This window comes from Vanellus vanellus (genome assembly GCF_965231255.1).
Source record: "Vanellus vanellus genome assembly, chromosome: 6".
In the NCBI taxonomy this organism is placed as follows: Eukaryota; Metazoa; Chordata; class Aves; order Charadriiformes; family Charadriidae; genus Vanellus; species Vanellus vanellus.
The window spans coordinates 1,943,331-1,960,737 of NC_138911.1; the positions used below are offsets into that span (position 1 = coordinate 1,943,331).

A 17,407-nucleotide genomic window follows, 5' to 3' on the forward strand; every position below is an offset into this window, starting at 1 on the left:
TCCGCTCACAGGCAGGGAAATAAAATAGTGACCCAAAAGAAGATTCCAACCTTTTTCCTGTTTTTGTTTTTTTTTTTTTTTCTCCTTTTTTTCATAGGTTTTTTTTTCCTTTTTTTCCCCTCCTTTTCTTTTTTTTTTCCTTTTTTTTTTCCGTTTTTTTTTTTTTTTTTTTTTTTTTTTTTTTTTTTTAAAGTGCAAAAAGCTCTCTGCTGCCCTAGAGAGAGGTTCTTTGGACCGACCATTCATTGCAAAGGAAAAAAATGGCAGCTAAAAAGGGGGTGGGGGTGGGAAAAAAGGAGAGGACAATGCAGTAATGGGGGGGGGGGGGACTTCGTGCCAGTTCGGGCTCAGGCCCCATTGCCCTGGGTGGACAGAGACACCTTCGTCCCTCCGGCCGTGGTGGCCCTCGAGTGCTTCATGGTGCCGGGGCCACACGCAGGGAGGTGGGGAGGAAGAGGAGGCAGCTCTTGTGTGTCGTTCCCCCCACCCCCAACTCCTACGAGCGCTCACTCACCCCCTTTTCTGATGCTTTCCGAGTCCTCCCTGAGCTCTGATGTCCCTGCGGTTTCTCCCTCGCTCCCGGCCATCACCTCTGCGCGGGGGGCTTCTTGGGGACAGACGGTGTGGAAGCGCATCGTGTCATCCCGTGTGTCCCCTCCACCCCGGCCTCTCCCCAGCTTCACCTCCTCCGGGTAAGGGGGGGGGGGGGGACGACAGTGGGCTGCAAAGCCCCCGCTGCCGGCCAGTGTGTGGCCAGAGAAGCCGTGACACCCCGGCTACGCCAAAAAGAGCCGCGCGGCTGCACGAGAGCGGTGGGAGGAGGAGGTGGAGGGTGTGGGGGTTGTTTTTTTCTGATCACAGCCCCCCAGCCGGACAAGGGAAAGGGTAAAAGGGGGGGTGAGAGCGCAGGGCGAGCGACGAGCTGGTGGTGGCACGGAAGGGTACGTTTCGTTCCAGCTCTGCTCCCGCTTCCTTGGAGAGACCTCAACCCTCAAAAAAGCTTTGTGCTACCGGGGAAGTGACGAGTGTTTCAAGGCAAAGGAGACGATGGGGAGGGGGGGGGGGGAAAGCTGGGGTGAGGGGAAAGGGGGAAAGAAGAGGGTGCCCCATTTCTCTGCACAGAGATCTTCTATTACAACCTCCGCCTTGGAAGCGGCCAGCCTCTGGGTCGAGGCTCCCTGCCATTTGCCCGTTCCTCCTCTGGTACTGGCCAACCTGGCGGGACATCTTCATCGGCAGAAGTCCCGGGGGAGGAGGAGGAGGAAGGACGGTGGAGCGAGGCCAGCAGCGGCCCTGCCTGCCGAGTCAGGTGGGAGGCGACGGCAGGACACACGAGGGCAAGGTGGGGACGTGGAGGAGCGGCACTCCGAGAGGGGTGGGATGGGCTCTTTTTCCTTCTCCTCAGTCTGCCCCGGGGAGGGTCTCTAGCTGATTTTTTGGATCAGCTTCTCATCAGACAGGCAGTAGAGGCTGTTGATGGACAGGTCCGAGATGAAGTGCTCACAGGCTTTGCGGGTGATCTGTTTGCAACCTCGCAGGTCGATTAGAGTGACGTTGGAGATGCGGCGCAGGTAGAGCAAGGCCTGGTCCGTCAGCTTATTGCAGCCTGTGGGGAGACAAGAGGAAGAGTGAGCTGCAACATCACCGCGAAACCAGAGCTGAGCTCCACGTGTCGGGCCAGGAGGGCGGGCGGAGGGATGAAGCCGCTTTACGATGGCAAATCCAGCCAGGGCCACCCAGAACAGCGTACCCACCTGCCATGTTGAGCTCGGTGAGGGAGTTGCGCGTGGAAGAGCCCACAGCCGTGAGGAGGTTGGCCGACTGGTCCGTAAGGTGGTTGCAGTGGCTGAGGTCGAGGCGGGAGAGCAGGGGCATATGGCGGATGATCAGCCGCAGCGTGGCGTCGGTGATGTCCAGGCCGGCGAGCCGGAAATCGATCATGTTGCGGAGTTTGCTGCGATTGTCCTGACCTGCAAAAGGGAAAGGAGAAGTTGAGTGTGGATTATCTTCTGCCCTGCTGGGTTTTGGGGGTGTTGCGGATCCGGCATCGCCTCCCCAATCTGTACCCAGCATCTCACCCTCCTCCAACTCCCCACTGCCCCCAGCCCGGGCAAGAGCTTACTGGGTTTGTCTGTTGGAGGGGTGAGTAAGTCCCGGATCTGAGGGTCCTTGATTCCTACTGCCCACCGAAGATCGAGGGTCCTGAGAAGGGGGCAGCTGGAGGTACTGAGAGCACAGACCGCAGACCAGGAACAGCCCGCTAAGATGAGGTCTTTCAGGCCTGCGAGGAAAAGGGAGAGAGGTACCAAGTCAGACGGGCTCGGTCAGCTCCGAGGTGTCTCGGATCTCAACCCCCTTTTCTCCAGGCACAGGAGGAAGCAGTTCCCCTCCCTGCCTGGGATGCGACGAGGAGCTGGGTTCTCCGGAGAGGTTGACACACAGCTGTGGGATACTGCAGCACTATCAGCTGCTTACAGGGGGATAAGATCACAGAATGGTGGGGGTTGGAAGGGACCTCTGGAGCTCCCCCAGTCCCACCCCCTGCCAGAGCAGGGGCACCTACAGCAGTTGCACAGGACGGCATCCAGGTGGGTTTGGAATGTCTCCGGAGTGGGAGACTCCACCACCTCTCTGGGCAGCCTCTGCCAGTGCTCTGCCACCCTCACAGGAAAGAAGCTCCTCCTCATCTTAAAATGAAGCTTCCTATGCTCAAGTTTGTGCCCGTTCCCTCGTCCTGTCACTGCACACCACCGAAAAAAAGACTGTTGCCATCTACCTGGCACCCTCCCTTTAAGTATTTATAAGTATTGATAAGATCCTCCCTCAGTCTTCTTTTTTTCTAGACTAAGAAGACCCAAGTCCCTCAGCCTTTCCTCATAAGGGAGATGTTCCAATCCCCTAATTATCTTAGTAGCCCTTTGCTGGACCCAGATCCAGGCACCCAGGAGTTTGCAAGCTGGTGGGTACCAGGGTGCAGAGCCCGTCTCTCACTCCGATCCAGCCGTCAGGAAGCCTGGGAGCAGCCTGGCAGCAGAAGTAGGGACACCTCCCCAGCCCACGCTCACCTGGCAGCCTGTTGACGAGCCACGTAAGCTGTTTTTTGGAGATATTGGTCCAGCTGAGGTCGAGGCTGACCGGCTGTCTTTTGATGATGCCGCTCAGCGCCTGGGGGGTGATGGACTTGCACCTGCTTAAATCTATCTTTGTCCACAATCTCTTGTCACAGCACCTGGGGACAAGGACAAGGCTGAAAGTTGAGCCCCAAGAGCACCGCAGGACAAGAGACAGCTGGCGGGTTGCCTGGCTTCTGGGAGGAACCCAGCCCTGGTGTGGCTCCAGCTGCAGCACAAGGTTGCTCTGCCTGGTTTCCCCAAACACATGGGGAGGTTGCTGAGGGTGTCCGGCCACCCAGGAATGTCCAGAACAGCCCCAGTGGGGTTTTGCTGCCACCTAACAAGACTCTGAGCAGCAGCTGTCTGCCTGCTTGTCCCCTCCTGGGTGCTCCTCCTGCCAGAGTGAAGATCTTAAGCATCCCTGCTCCTAGCAGGCGAAACACTCAGCCTGGTCCCACCCCATGGCCGCGGCAGCACTCAACGCTTCGCCAGGGGCTGCAACAGAGCCCAGAGGTGGCACAAACTCCTCTCTCCCACAGGAGCCTGAGGAGACCCAGGACCTGATGGCAGCTCAGCTGTGCCCCTGAGGACGCCACACCAGCAGCAGGTGAGGGGATGCTCTCCTCCAGCCACCACGCTACACCATTCCCACCAGCCGCTGATCAAAGCGGGCCAAGTCCTTTCCCACTGGGCCATTCCCGCTGCTCAGTGGTTAGAAACCTCCTAGTTTCCAAGTCCCTGTCTGTTCCCAAGCCCTCCATCCACAGCTGTCCCGCTGCCAGCATTGTCTTCAGGCCTGCCACCCCCCTGCTGCGGCGTTTCCAGCCAGCAAACCCATTCCCAGCTCAGCCTACCGGGAGGCCGAGTCAGGATGGGAGGCAGGGAAGGACAAGGACCACGCTGGGTGGCAGGTGAGGAAAGGGCATCGGCACCTCGCAAGGACACAGCGGGGGCCACAGGTGCTCAGGTGACAGCACAGTCTGCCGCCGCCTCCCAACAGAAGGGACAGGAGGAAGGCAGCAGAAGGGGGTGATAAAAACCAGTGCGCATACGGCAGAGGCAGCAGCCAGCAGGACTGGCCGCAGGTCCGAGGGAAAAGCTGCCCGGGGAGCGAAGGGAGGGCACCGAGGTGAGATCCTTTCCCCCCCCTTCCCTCTGGCTGCCCACCAGGCACATGGCTTGGCGTGGCCGTGCCCGGTCCAGGGGTCAGGACACGGGCAGGCCTGGCTGTGCCCCCTCCACCACCACCACCACGCGTCCCCACACTCACCACTTGTACCAGGTCTTGCACACCCGCATGCACTCGCAGAGCTCCCTGCGAGTGAGGTAGCGGAAGACGGACATCCACACCTCGCGCTGCATCCAACTCTCCTCACCCTCCTGCGCCCGGCCCCCTCGGCCGTTGAGCCGGGCCGCCCCCCCTTCCTCCGCGTTCTCGTCCTCCTCCTCCTCTTCCTCCTCCTCCTCCTCAGCGGCTGCCTCCTCCTCCCCGCCGCCCCGCAGGGGCATCCTGGCGGGCGCATGGCGCATGACCACACGGGGAGAGTGCTGCAGGTTGGTGGAGGAGGCTGTGATGGCTTGCAGCTTGGGGACGATAGAAGTGCCATGGACGTCTTTGGTGGGGCGTTGAAGTGTCACAGTGAGGTAGGAGCCATGCAGCTTGGCCTTCTCCACCTCTGACAGCTCCTTCTTGCCGCTGGGGTTGTTCTCCTTCTCCCGCACCATGGTTCGCTCGGTGGCCTGGAGCCGCAGCAGCTGCCGTCGCTTGAAGCGCTCGTCTCTGCTGGCGCTGTGGTGGTCGCTGGGGCCGGCTCCGGGGGACGAGCGCGTCACCACGCCTCGTGGTGATGCTGGGTCGTGGATCAGCTGCAGCATGGGGGTGGGTGAGTTGGGCGGTGGGGTCAGGGGCTCCTCACAACTCCGCAGGGGCCGCAGCACCTTGGCTTGCGCCGTGTCGTCGTCGCTCTCCTCCACCTTCCGTTTCTGTGGGGAAGCGAGGAGGCAGGTTAGCAGGGACGGAGCCGCGGTGGGCCTGGGGAATGCATCCCCCCCTCTCCTCTTCCCTGGGGCAACAGCAGTGTCTGCACCAGCAGTGCCCAGTACCACCAGGACCAGAGTGCACCCACACACCAGCAACCAACATTTTCCTTCCCCCTTTGCAAAAGGGGTGTTCCCTGAGGTTGGGGGTGGGTTCCACTCCGTGACTAACAGCATCTCCTCTCTTGCAGCGGAAACTCTCAGGATCACAGCTCAGCACAAGACATTGTGGGGACAAGGGGTGCTCATGACATCTGCTTGAAGTGCTGGGGGACCCAGGAACCAGGCAAATGTGCACCCCAAGCATGCAGAGCACCCAAGAGAAGGTGAAGGTGCCCCACGGAGGCTGCTCCCCACCTGGCTTGCCTTAGCTGCTGTGCTTCCATCCACAGCAGTGGACATGGTCCTACGGGCAATGCGGCAGCTGTAGGCCGGCGTCCTGGGCAGCGCTGGCAACCACCAGCGGGCCAACTGCCGCCGCACGCAGTCCGTTTGCTGCCTGGCAGAGGAACCTGGCTGCCGCTTCTGCAGGAGCCTGGCCTTGGCCTGCTGACAGGCTCCCTGGGAGCCGGGGACAGAGAGCAGGAGGCTGTCAGCTCGCACCCCTGCAGGACCCCGGGACCAGACTGCCACAGGATGCTGCCAGGCCTCCAAGCGCTGCTGCGCTGCACCCCCAATAACCCCCACTCTTACTATTCACTGCCCAACTGGTCCCCTGGATTGCACTGGTGCCTGCCTGCCCTCCAGCCCAGCCTGGTTGAACGCTGCCTATCTCCCTCAGCAGGATGCAGTGGGATGAAGGACGCATGTCCTGCCCTGCCACAGCACAGCTCGCCTCCTACCTGGCCCTTCTCTGCGTCGTCACCCTGGTAGCATTTGGGGCACTCCCAGCAGTTAGGGAGCTCATCGTTGAGCAGCCCTTCACCATCCATCTGCAAAGAGAAGAGGGTAGTCAGCAGCAGTCCTTCCCCATGGCCGAGCTCCCTCTGCCCCAGCGTCCACGCCGCTCACCTGTAGGCAGCCAGGGTGAACAATCTCGTTGCAGATACAGCACTCCATGAGCTTCTTCTCAAAGTCCTGTGAGTCCTCATTCTGATCCACCTCCCCGCAAAGTGCACACGTGACCGAGTGAGGCAGCCTGGGCTACAAAGGAAAGCAGGAGTGAAACCAGGGCAAGGTGGGACAGCCTTCCCCCTTTCCTACTTCTCTCCCTCACTGCCTGAATCATGGGGAAGGGACCAACTATCACCCAGAAATCAAACTTGGCCAACTACCCTCCTCTGTCTGACCCTAATCACCCACACAGAGTTGCCGCCAAGCTGCAGCGGACTTCTGAGAAAAGGATCAGGCCGCAGACTCACCGCTAAGCATTGCCGGAGGACACAGGACTGCTTCATGCGGCCAGGGCCACCAAACTTCTTCATGTCCCTGCAATAGTGGCACATGCCACACTCGCCCTGCATGCAAGCTTTGCATTTTCGGCACCGCACCCGCCTCCGCCTGGCGCCTGACACGATGGGAGAGACCGTAGGCCTGACGGGTGTCGGGCGGGGGGTTGGCTTCATGGTGTGCGGTTTGGTGATGGGGATGGTGGGCAGGCGCACCCTCAACCGGGCCTGGAGTTTTAGCTGGCAACAGAAATAGAGAGGTAAGTGGCATGAGATGAGCGAACCGCTGAATTCCGCTTGGATCAGAAAGCCTCTGATCCCCAGCTCCCTTGCTGCGACCTCAGACAATGTGCCAGAGAGCAGCTGCGCTCCCTCACCTCTCTGCAGACAAAGGAGCCTGTATCGGCACTGCCCAGGGCAGCCCTCCTTGAGCGCATCCCGCTCAGCCTTCGCCACCCCACACCAAGAGCTCTCCTTCCTCCCACCCCCTACCAGGAGTCAGAAATGGGTCTGAAAAGGGCTGCTGAGTCCCAAAAGCATCGTGGTGCTCCAGAAGAGCCACTCTTTCCTTCTGAGGCAAAGAATGACAAAGTCTACCCAGGCAGCCAGAAAGGTTGTCCTCTCTCTGTGCCACCCAGGTCCCTCTGCTAGCCGCACAAGGGGACAGGGGTCAGCTCTGATGAGAGTGCTCTGGTCACTCTTTCCCATGAGCTCGAGGCGTGCTGGGGAGACCTAAGCATCCCTGTTTACAGTGCAGGTGGGACAGCACAGCTCTCCAGCAGACAACTGCCACCACACATCCCATCAACCCTCGCAGCATCCTTCTAGGATTGGCCGTGATGGTGTGTGTGCACCACAGCTGATGGGCCTGGGGAAAGGCAGGCACCCAAAAAACCCAACACGAGGACAGGGTCGGGGATGCACCAAGCATCTGAGTGCCGCATCCAAAGCATGTAGATGACTCCGGGTCTCTTCTCCCAGAAAAGCTGCCAGAGATGCTTGTGGTGCTCAAGGACCTGGAAATCACACTGGATCCCCTTGAGCAGGACAGGCAGGCAGAGACAGGCACCTCCAAAGGGCAATCCGAGAGGCTTGTTTGTCTCCAGACACCCAAATGGGGTGTTACCCACCCTTCCCAGTGTGATGGGGTCCTGCTCTTCCCATACACCTGCCCATGAGCCCGTCTCCTGGCAGGAAGGAAGCAGTGACCTATGGGAGCCGTCCTGGCGGGTCACGGGAAGGCAGCCTGCGGAGGGGAAGTCCGGCCAGCCAGCGGCAGGGCTGCTCCTCACCTCCATCTGCCCAGCGAGCTCAGCCTGGGCCGTGGCCCAGCTTTGGGCCCTGGGTTACGAGCGTAGCTGGAGAGGGAGGGGCAGGAGCGCACTGAAAGGTCCTTTTCCTGAGAAGCTGGCTGCTAACTGCAGGTAGAGACCTCCAGGAGAGAGCTGCCTTCCTTGGGGTCACAAGAGCCAACGCTACAGCATGGGCAGTGTGCTGGCAGGGGCTGGGACCCAAGGGGTACGCTCACCTGGCATTGGGGGTCAGACTGCCCACCAACAGGGCTGATAATCAGCATCAACCCCAACACCTCACCCTTCATCTCTCGGGGAGTGCAATAGCAATACACTCCCCTGACACACATTACTCTGACCACCCAGGGCTCCCTTGTCAAACTGGAAAGCTCCCTTTAGAGGATCACCCCTTCCACCAACAGCAGGGCTCCAGCTCCTCTGAGCACGACTGAGGGGCTGGAGAACATGGAGCAGCTGGGACTGACCCATTTACCACCCGTCGGGGTAACCGGACACGGTGGGAGACTTCCACCGCTGCCAGCGAACAGGTTTGCCCGCGGTGCTGTGGAGGTGGTTGTGCCCCACAGCCTGCCTCTGCACTGCTCCCTTTCTGCCCGCCGACGTGGGCCCCCGAGGTAGGTACGGAAGCAATGCTGTTACACCCCAGTCCCAAGCGGCAGATGAGCTGAGGACAGGTTACCAGCTCAACCACAGGTGATACCCACCCAGGTCCCCTCCTCGCAGCTCCTACCTTATCTCTCTTGGGCCACTGGACGATGGGGATGCCTGTAAGTGCCAGTTTGGGGTCGCTGTTCGCGTATTCTTCTAGCAGCAGCTAATGGAGAGAGGGTGGGTGGGTGGGGGGGGGCGAGGGGGGGAATGGAAGAGAGACAAAAAGCACAGGTGTGAGCAGAGCGAAATAAGGCTCCCGCCAGCGAGGCAGGCTCCGACCAGATGCCAAGGCCAGCGTGCTTCAAACACGGCTGGGAAGGAGCCCTCCTCTACCCACGCCCGCGAGCAACGATCCCTCCCCACATTAGACAGACAACCTCTGTCGAGTCGATCTGCACGAGCGCTTTCATCAAACTGCATTTCAGCCTCGAGGCCCCGCTCCTCTGCAGTGGTAGGGGGAGAGCGCCAAGCTTTTGCAGTCCAGGGGGACTTATGGGGGAGGAAACACGCTCCGTCTCTCCCTTGCAACGGTCCCTGGCCACGGGGTAGCCGGAGGGTGCAGCGGTGGCAGGACATGGTGCCACAGCAGCCCGTCTGTAGCCTGGCGCAAGCTGCCGGGTAGCCAAGAGCTGCTCCCCTGCACTGCCTCGGGGTTTAGCTTTGGCAGGAGAGATCCCTCGGTACCGACCGGACGGGCACGCTGCCCTACGGCACGACAGACACCCTCGCTCTCGGTGGACGGGTGCCCCCCACACTCACCCTGTCCCTTTCGTCCCTCTCGCTCCCCTCCATCGCAGCCCCCTCCCCATAGCCATTCCCCACCGAATTTGCCGGTTGCAAAGGTGCTTTATTTACTTGGCGTTGCCATGACTACGCAGGCAGGAGCCTCCTGCCGGCATCCCCCAACGCGTGGTGCTTCCCAGCTGCCAGGCCATGCCAGGGCAGGGGCTGGCTGGTGTCCTCAGTGGGGGGCTACCAGCTCTCCGGGCCCCAGTACAGCTTGCCAGGGCTCCCCCCCAGTCCTTCTCGGGCGGCAGGAAGCCGTGGCCTCCCCTCCGCTCCCCGCCAGCACAGCGTGCTGCCTACAGACTTTCCGCCTCCCCACCAGCCTTCCCATAAGCACACGCCGAAAGGAAAGGTCAGGGGCTGGTGGTGGTGGTGGTGGGGGGCCCCTATATATATGTGTGGGCAGGGAACCGCAGCCGCCCCCCCTGCCCGGGGCACCGCGGGGGATGGAGGTGGCTCACGCACGCTCGGAGCTGGGGGGGGGGGGATATAAAGGGTGTTGGGGGAGGAAGGGGGGGGGGAAGGGGGGGGCACTCGGGTCCTGGAGCTGAATCTTGGCTCGGTGCCGGGGTGGGAGATAGCCCCCTTGTCCTCTCTGACCCCTCGCGCTCTGGGCTGGGAGGAGGGACACAAAGCGGAGGGGACACAAAGCAGAGGGGACCCTGCGAGCTCACCGCATGCTTCCCCAGGAACTCGGCACCAGCAAGCGCGCCCCAAGGAAGGGGAGGGGAGGGGAGGGGAGAGGCGAGCCTGAGCACCAGCCAGGGACCCCTCCAGGGAAGCAGGGGTCCCCCCCCATGGTCCCCTCCCACCCTGGCTGGGTCCAGAGCGTCCCCGCGTCCCCTCCCCATCCCGCCAGCGTTGCCAACTGCCTGACCTTGCGTCTCTGGAGCTGCCGAGACTCTGGGGCGAAGTTTGCCGAGCCCTCTTTGTTTCGGTGCCCGCACTGCGAGGGCTGGGGCCCCCCCCTCTCCCCAGACACCTCCAGGGGCTGGCTCAGTCTGAGCGGACCCGAGGCGGACCCCAGGTCTTCGGGGACACGGCTGGGGGAGCAGCCGTGCCCCCCGCCCCGAACGCCCCCGGTTCCTCCCCGGCTCCGGCAGCCGCACTGGCAGCCTCGTGCTCCTCCCGAGCCCTTGGGCAGCAGCAGCGGCAGCTTCCTGAGCCTGAAACAATGCTGCTGCGTCACCCACATGCGGTTCCCAGCAATGCTTTGCAACGGGAAGATGGCAGAAGAGAAAAAGCGAGCGAACGAGCAGAGGGCAGAGCCGTTCTGCTGCAGAGCCGGGAGGGGCCGGGACGGACGGCTGGCGCCGCACGGATTGGCGCAGGGGCCCCGAGCAGCGCGGCCCACCTTCCTCCCTCCCTCCGCCACCGCAATCGGAGAAGTCGGGGCCAGGCTCCCCAAGGGCCGGCGGGGCAGGCTGGGGAAGAGGATGGCGGAGAGCCCTTACCCACAGCCCCACTCACGCCCGGCCTCCCTGACGCCTTTCTTTTGTCTTCTCCGAGGCAGTTTTTGGTGTGTGTGGGGTTCCTGCTGGAAGCCGAACCCACCTGGATCTAGGAGACGGCACTGGCGTGAGCGGGGAGAAGGGGCTTTTAAATAAAGGCAAAGAAGATCGGGAGATCAGCCCCAAAAAGCGTGCGGGCTGCAGGGACTGCACCCAGAGCCTCCCGACCTGGATGCATGGACCTTCCCTGACAAGCATCCCGTCAGCTAAGTTTGGGAGCGGCTGTAGTCCCAAAGCCACCGGTGACCTAACCGCTAGAGGGGGACAAACGCACACCGGGTGAAGCGACATCTCCCCAATCAGCCCCAGCTCCCCCGGACGCCCCCCGACACTGCCTCCAGACCACCGAAATTAAAATGGAGGAAGCTCTGGAGATAAAGCAAGCTCCCCAAAACAGCACTGGACAACAGTGACTGCTCCCGCTCCTAATGCGGCCAAAGCATCTGCTGGCAACCTCAGCTTTCAGCTCTCCTGCCCCTGGAAAGCCCAGGAAGCCACTGAGCCACACTGAGCAGACACTTGGGTCCAGACTGTCACCACCTGAACCATCAACGACACCCTTGGGCCCTTGGGACAGGCTCTCCGTGGATCCTACTCTCTGCATCACACTGGGGACACCCAGCCCTGCAGCGTGGTTTGGACCAGCACAGAGGAGGTGCAGGGTGGCTCCTCGGTCACATCGCCAAGGTCAAGCACATCAGATGGAGATGGCAGGCTGAGGTGACGCCCGGTCAAGCAGGACAGCACAGGGGTCTTTGGCCCGGTGTGCTCCAGGCTGCGGTGCTCCCGTTTGGTCCATTTGGACAGCAATTGTGAATGTGTCAGGGATCTCATGGATGCCACACTGCTGGCACAGGCACGGGGAGGAGAGCCACGCACACAGCTCAGCGCTTCACACTGTGGTTTAGTCTCACCTGACCTGCAGGCAGGAGGGTGGCCACTGCTGTTCCACCAAGGGGGGACCTTTTTGGCACAGCTCACAGGCCACCCTGGCCTTCCTCATCCATCCCTGGTGGAGGCAGCCCCTGTTCCTCACCAAGTCCTCTCTCTGTCCTGCTGCCCTGCAGCAAACGGGGGACTGTGCACACTCTCCCCATGGCCATGGAGAGGGAGTGGAGTGCCCTCAGATCACTCACTCCTCCCAAGGGTGCTCATCAGTGCTTTTACACCCGCTGGGCTTCAGCAGGCTGACATGTTTGCCGCTTCTCTTAGATGTGAGCACCTGGAGAAACAAACTGTCTTGGGAAAGCAGATTCCAGCTGGCAGATTTACTGGGGCAGGGAAAGGAGAGCAGGAGGCACGGGGAAGGTTTTCAGGCAGACGTGACCCACAGGAGGAGCAGACCAGACAAATGAGAGGAGTAACATGGGTTTGTAGAGGAGCGAGGAGGTGTCTCTGACCACAGGGGGACCCAGCACAACACAGAGCCAGGTACGTGGGCAATGCCAGACCAGAAGCTTTGAGATGAGGTTCTGGAGACAGGATCTGCATTTTTAGAAGCTCTTCTTGTTTCTACAATGCCTAGTGCTCCAACGCCGCCATCCACAGCCCAAATATAACCCATTTGTGCCAGTTACTGCAGGGCACGGTGGCAAGCGAATGGTTCAAACGTGTGCTAAGGTCCCCATAAGTCAGTGGACAGCAGGTCTGACAGCTCTAAAGCCAGAGCCCCATGAACCCTCCTGCTCCTCTGAAGCCTAAATGAGGGAAACTAGCATACCCCAAGAGGGGTCACAAATGATGCAGTCAAAAGACAATGGGACCTCTCGGAAGTTCCCTCTTTGCCAATGATCTTTCCAACAACCCCAGTACAGGCCACGCAGAGAGGCATGGAGATTTTTCAGCAAGACAACAGTGCTACAAAGCGACACATCACCACCTCATTTCGCAAAGGCAGATCTTCTCCTCAGGCAGTGCTAAAAGCCTTTTTGATTTCTGCAGGCTCTCCCATTTAAGCCACTGGAGAGCAGCTGCCAGTCACCGGTTCAGAAGGCAGCGTGTGGTGTCATCAGGAGTTTTCCAAGGGAGACAGGCAAAGCTAGAAAGGTTAAGGAGAGGCAGAGGTGGCAACATGATCTTCCTATTCAAGACGCCTGATGCAGCCTTGTTTACAGAGTCTCAGGAGGTGGATGATCTCGCCTGCCATGGAGCTGGAAGCACATCTTTGTCACATCCAAAGTGTCACGTGTGTCATGTCCCACCATGCGATGGCTGCAGGCTCAACTCTTGACAGGACCCAGAAGTGTATTTCTTCACAGGACCCAACACATGGACATCCTGAAGTCATGATCACCACATAAGACACTGTGGGAAAAGGCAGCATTTTTCTGCTCCGTGCCTGCTCCTGTGTGCCCGGGGACACCAGTTAGCAGAGGGTGCCAGGAAGCACAGTAGGACATTTGATCTAACAGGGAGATCAAGGTGCCAGGTCACTACCTGCATGTCTGGGGTCTACGATGAGAAAACACCCCATTCTGACCCTGGCTAGCAGACAGACCAACCGCACATGCAGGCCACAGCCACAAAAGCCTTCCACAACACAGCATCTGCCTAACTGGAAGACAGCTACGAAGTGACGGCAGCAAAGCTGGCGAGCGCTGAAAGCACACTGGTTCTGTGGTTCTCTAGAGTGGGTCCTTCCCAACAGTCCTCTTGGCCAGATCCCAGGTCTGTTAATGACCTCATTTGGTGACGTAAGGGTTAGAGTACCTGCTGGAGACCGATGGTCCCAGAGTCAGGCAAAGATGCTATGGAGGACATATGCTTTCTGTTTAGCTTAGATCACTGAAGATGGATTAGGCTATAGTTCTCCACTAGCGCATAAAGAGAAATAGTAGATGAACTGAAGGGATCCAGGTCTGGGGGGCAGCACAAGGGATTCCACGTGGATCACACCTCCAAGAGCTGGGAGGGAAGGCAGGAGAGTCGCAACAAGACCAGCGAAGGAAAGGGATGCGCTTACACACAGCCCTGGCAGGACTGTGTCCTGGGAGAGTAAGCTGCAGCTGCACAAGAACACAAAAGCTATTAGAGGAGGGAGTTATACCAAGGCTTATATAGGAAACGTGACTGAAATAGGACCTGTACCCCCCACATCATGAGTTACAGATGGAGAGACAGCCACTTCACACTTCTGGCTTGGTAACAACTTGTCCTGCCTTAAAAAAAAATAATAAAAAAAATAAGGTGTTTGCCATACAAGCTGTTGTTATTGAAAATCAGACCTTCACTCATTGAGTTTTTCACTGACCAGACCAGTTAAAAGGTTTAGCTAGAAATGTCTTACCTCTTTTCAGGTTTTATAAGCCAACCTACATTTGCCAGTTCCATCACCCCTAAGGAAAATGTCAGTTTTGAAAGCAGAGGTTTGCTGTAGTTTGACAAACTTGTCCCGTTTTCTCCAGCCACTGCAGTCTGATGACTAAGGACCTTCATGCTTTGAGGACACCCTGTAGCACAGGTTTTACTTGTGAGGCTGCTAGTCCTGAGGGACAGAGTCCTGCAGCTCACGATACTTCTGAACCTTAGAGGACAGCCAGTGTTAAGGAACAAGTCCTTCAGGGAAGCTGTTTTCTCTGACTGGACTGCAGGGACTTTAACCCGCTGCTCATCTGCAAGGTACAACTGGACATGAGGGCTGGTGGGTCACAGCAAAACCAGAGTCCATTAGCTCCAGAACATAACAGGTCCTTTAAAAAGTCTCAAAACCCAGCTGAACACCGACAACGCTGAATGCTCTGCCTTCAAACCACCCAACACACAACACCAGCCTCCCTTTCTCAGTCCAAGGGTGAAATGCTGCGCTCAAAGCTCAGCGTGAGTTTCTTTAGAGCATCATTATACGGTCTGTGGTAGGGCTGAGGCTACCACACTGCAGTGGCTCAGAAACACACGCGCTGCCTACTCAAAGGCCACAGCATACACAGCGCACTTGAAAAAGCCACAGGAAACCAGAATTGTAGCCCACTACCAGCACCTACTCCTATTCCTTCAGCCAAGCTCCACCAGAGCTCAGCCTGCAAATGACAGCCCACCCTGAGACCCCAGAGCTGCACCCGCTGCTCCAAATGCAGCAAAACACCGGATTTACCAAATACCCCCACCAAAAATAAATAAATAAATAAATAAATCAATCAGGAGACAGCACTTGGAAAAGAAACATGATGGCAAAGACAAGGATACACCTATGGCTGTATTTGCATGGCAGCTTTGGTACAGGCGAGCCGCTGAACAGATTACCATCAGCAAGGAAGGGAGCAGAAGGTAACTGTGGTTTTAGGAACTAAAATGGACTTTTTGGGAATAGAGCGAGGCTGACATTCTCACTTCAGTGCTGAAAGGGCTAAAACACCAAAGCTCATGGAGTCAGCGCAGCAGACCTGGCAGATACAGCTCAGGGTGTAAAGCAAGGCAAGGGAAAAGAAAAAAAAAAAAAAAAAAGAAAAAAAATAGACTCATATAACCTAAGGTCACATCCTCTGCAAACAACCCAAAGAAACAAGGCTAAATCCACCTGAGGCAAGGAAAAGGCTCCCACTGTCACAAGGTCCAGCAGCGCAAGGAGTCCACAGCCAGAACCGGAAACGAACCGCATGGCAAACAAGCGCTCTTGCACTGACACCCGTAAGGGACCCAGACAGGGCCCAGAGCATCCCCAGAGGAGTCTTAGCCATGCTGTCTGGGAGCAGTAACTGCTCCTGCTAGCCCCAACCCAAAACTCAAGCAAGGGCTGTCCTCAGCACCAGCTGGTATAACATCAGCCTCATGGAGAGGAAGAAGAGGACACCAAGCCTGCAGACACATCACCCCTTTGGCCAGGACAGGGGCAAGATCAGCATCAAGCACAGTCTCCCTGTGGGCAAATGCCTTTCCGCCTCCAATGCCGCAAGAAAGCGGCAGCCCCGAGGAACGGCAACGCTTGCGGCTCCCTCGCGCCTACGTACCTTGACGTCAGTGATGAGGGCGTCCTCATCCTCAATCCCGGTAGGAACGCACTTCTTGTGCAGAGGGAGCGACTCCAGTTTGTCCACGAGGCAGCGCAGCCCCTCCAGCTCAAACTGCGTCAGGTGCACCTTCCTGCTCTTGCGCGGGCTGCCACCATTCGGGTCCCAGGCCTGGCCGTTTTGGGAGCCCCGGCTGGAGTCAGAAGAGTCTATAGATGGGGTCTTCTTCAGACCCGGCAGGCTGCTCCGGCAGCTCCTGCCCAGTTCATCATAGTCCACATTGGCACCATTGGCTATTGGGCTGGTGAGAATGGACCGCCTTGTGACCGGTCGCCTGGGTTCCTTCCCTGCTGCATCCTCCTCTTCTTCCTCTTCCTCCTCCTCTTCCATGTTTACCGAGTCCGAGGAGCTCAGCTCCATATCTGCCGTGATGGAGAAAGAGTGAGAGAAGAGCACAGTGGCCAGACACTGGCTCACAGGAGGCGTTCAGTTTCTAGAGGAATCCCCCCCAGTTACCAGAGATGCCGGAGCAACAGATACATACGGGGACAAAGAGAGGAAATGATGGGGCACACAGTGCCTGGAAAAGAACAGCTAAAACCCTTTCCCATTCCTGGCTTGTTCTGTGGGAAGATGAGGCACAGGACATGGGAAAACCTCCCAGAAGAGGAGAGAGCAACATTCTAGACTGAATTTAATGGAATCCTGGAATTGTTTGTGTTGGAAGGGACCTTTAAAGATCATCAAGTCCAACCCCCCTGCCATGGGCAGGGACACCTTCCACTAGACCAGGTTGCTCAAAGCCCCGTCTGACCTGACTTTGCTTTGGAGGACTTGGGATCTCCATCCATCCGGTCCTGCAAGTGACTTGGGACCTTGATCCTGCCTTCGTGACGGGAGAAAAGAGGATGTGGACTCACTAGATGACTGTGAGGTCTCTGAGCCCGATTGTGCACAATAAAGCACACCTCCCTTCCTTTCAGCTCTCTGCACTACCTCCCACTTCACACTGCTCAGTGGTACAGAAAAGGTGATGAAGGTGCTGGAGGCCTCCAGGCAGGAGGAGGACAGAGACAGCCTTTCCCAAACAAAATGCTGAGGGAGATCTCAAGAAGGCCACAGGTGAAGGACAAGACCTGGGAGCCGCGTCCCTCTTGCTAGAGCCCCTTGGAGAGAAATCAAAAGCCCTGAAGAGGCTGTGGCTGCGAGGAGAGGTGCCCAGGAGTCAGCATTTACAGCCTCTTATGTGAGGCAAGGACAGATTCACTTCAAGGGCTTTGGGTAGAGGCTATCCAGTGCTCTCCCACTCTGAAGAAGGGTCTCCAAGGAATCATCTGTTTGATCACCGCTCAGGCCCCATGCGCCTTGGCTGTACAGAGGCCAAACATTCCTTTTGCGAGAGACTCCTTCCCTCCCTTGCACATAACCTTGACAGCGCTTTAAAACTCTGTGTGCAGGAAGGCCCTGATCAGCAAGAAAGCATTACTGCTGCACAGCCCACAGCACACCGGTGGTTACTGCGACTTCCCTCTACCTCTTCTGTTAAAGGCTTTGCATGTACCAGCAAGGCCAGGAACTTGTGTGCTGGTTTTGCAGCTGCAAGGAACCTGGCCCGTTGCAGGGGCAAAGGAGGAAGCAAAAGTCTGGCTAGTTTTGATTTCTTGC

General features: G+C 58.3%; 1 protein-coding gene across 1 annotated transcript in view; it reads right to left on the reverse strand.

Annotated features, from left to right (window-relative positions):
• Positions 1-123: 123 nt before the first annotated feature.
• Positions 124-17,407, reverse strand: part of LOC309674043 (lysine-specific demethylase 2A-like) — a 29,846-nt gene continuing 12,562 nt past the window's right edge. Inside the window, exons 10-19 of the mRNA XM_082485960.1 lie at positions 15,743-16,164; positions 8,582-8,665; positions 6,512-6,778; positions 6,162-6,293; positions 5,993-6,082; positions 4,384-5,096; positions 3,066-3,229; positions 2,123-2,281; positions 1,755-1,970; positions 124-1,606 (exon numbers count right to left, since the gene is read on the reverse strand). Coding sequence (XP_082342086.1) covers positions 1,425-1,606; positions 1,755-1,970; positions 2,123-2,281; positions 3,066-3,229; positions 4,384-5,096; positions 5,993-6,082; positions 6,162-6,293; positions 6,512-6,778; positions 8,582-8,665; positions 15,743-16,164 — 2,429 coding nt within the window. The 3' untranslated portion in view covers positions 124-1,424. The remainder of the gene's footprint in view (positions 1,607-1,754; positions 1,971-2,122; positions 2,282-3,065; positions 3,230-4,383; positions 5,097-5,992; positions 6,083-6,161; positions 6,294-6,511; positions 6,779-8,581; positions 8,666-15,742; positions 16,165-17,407) is intronic.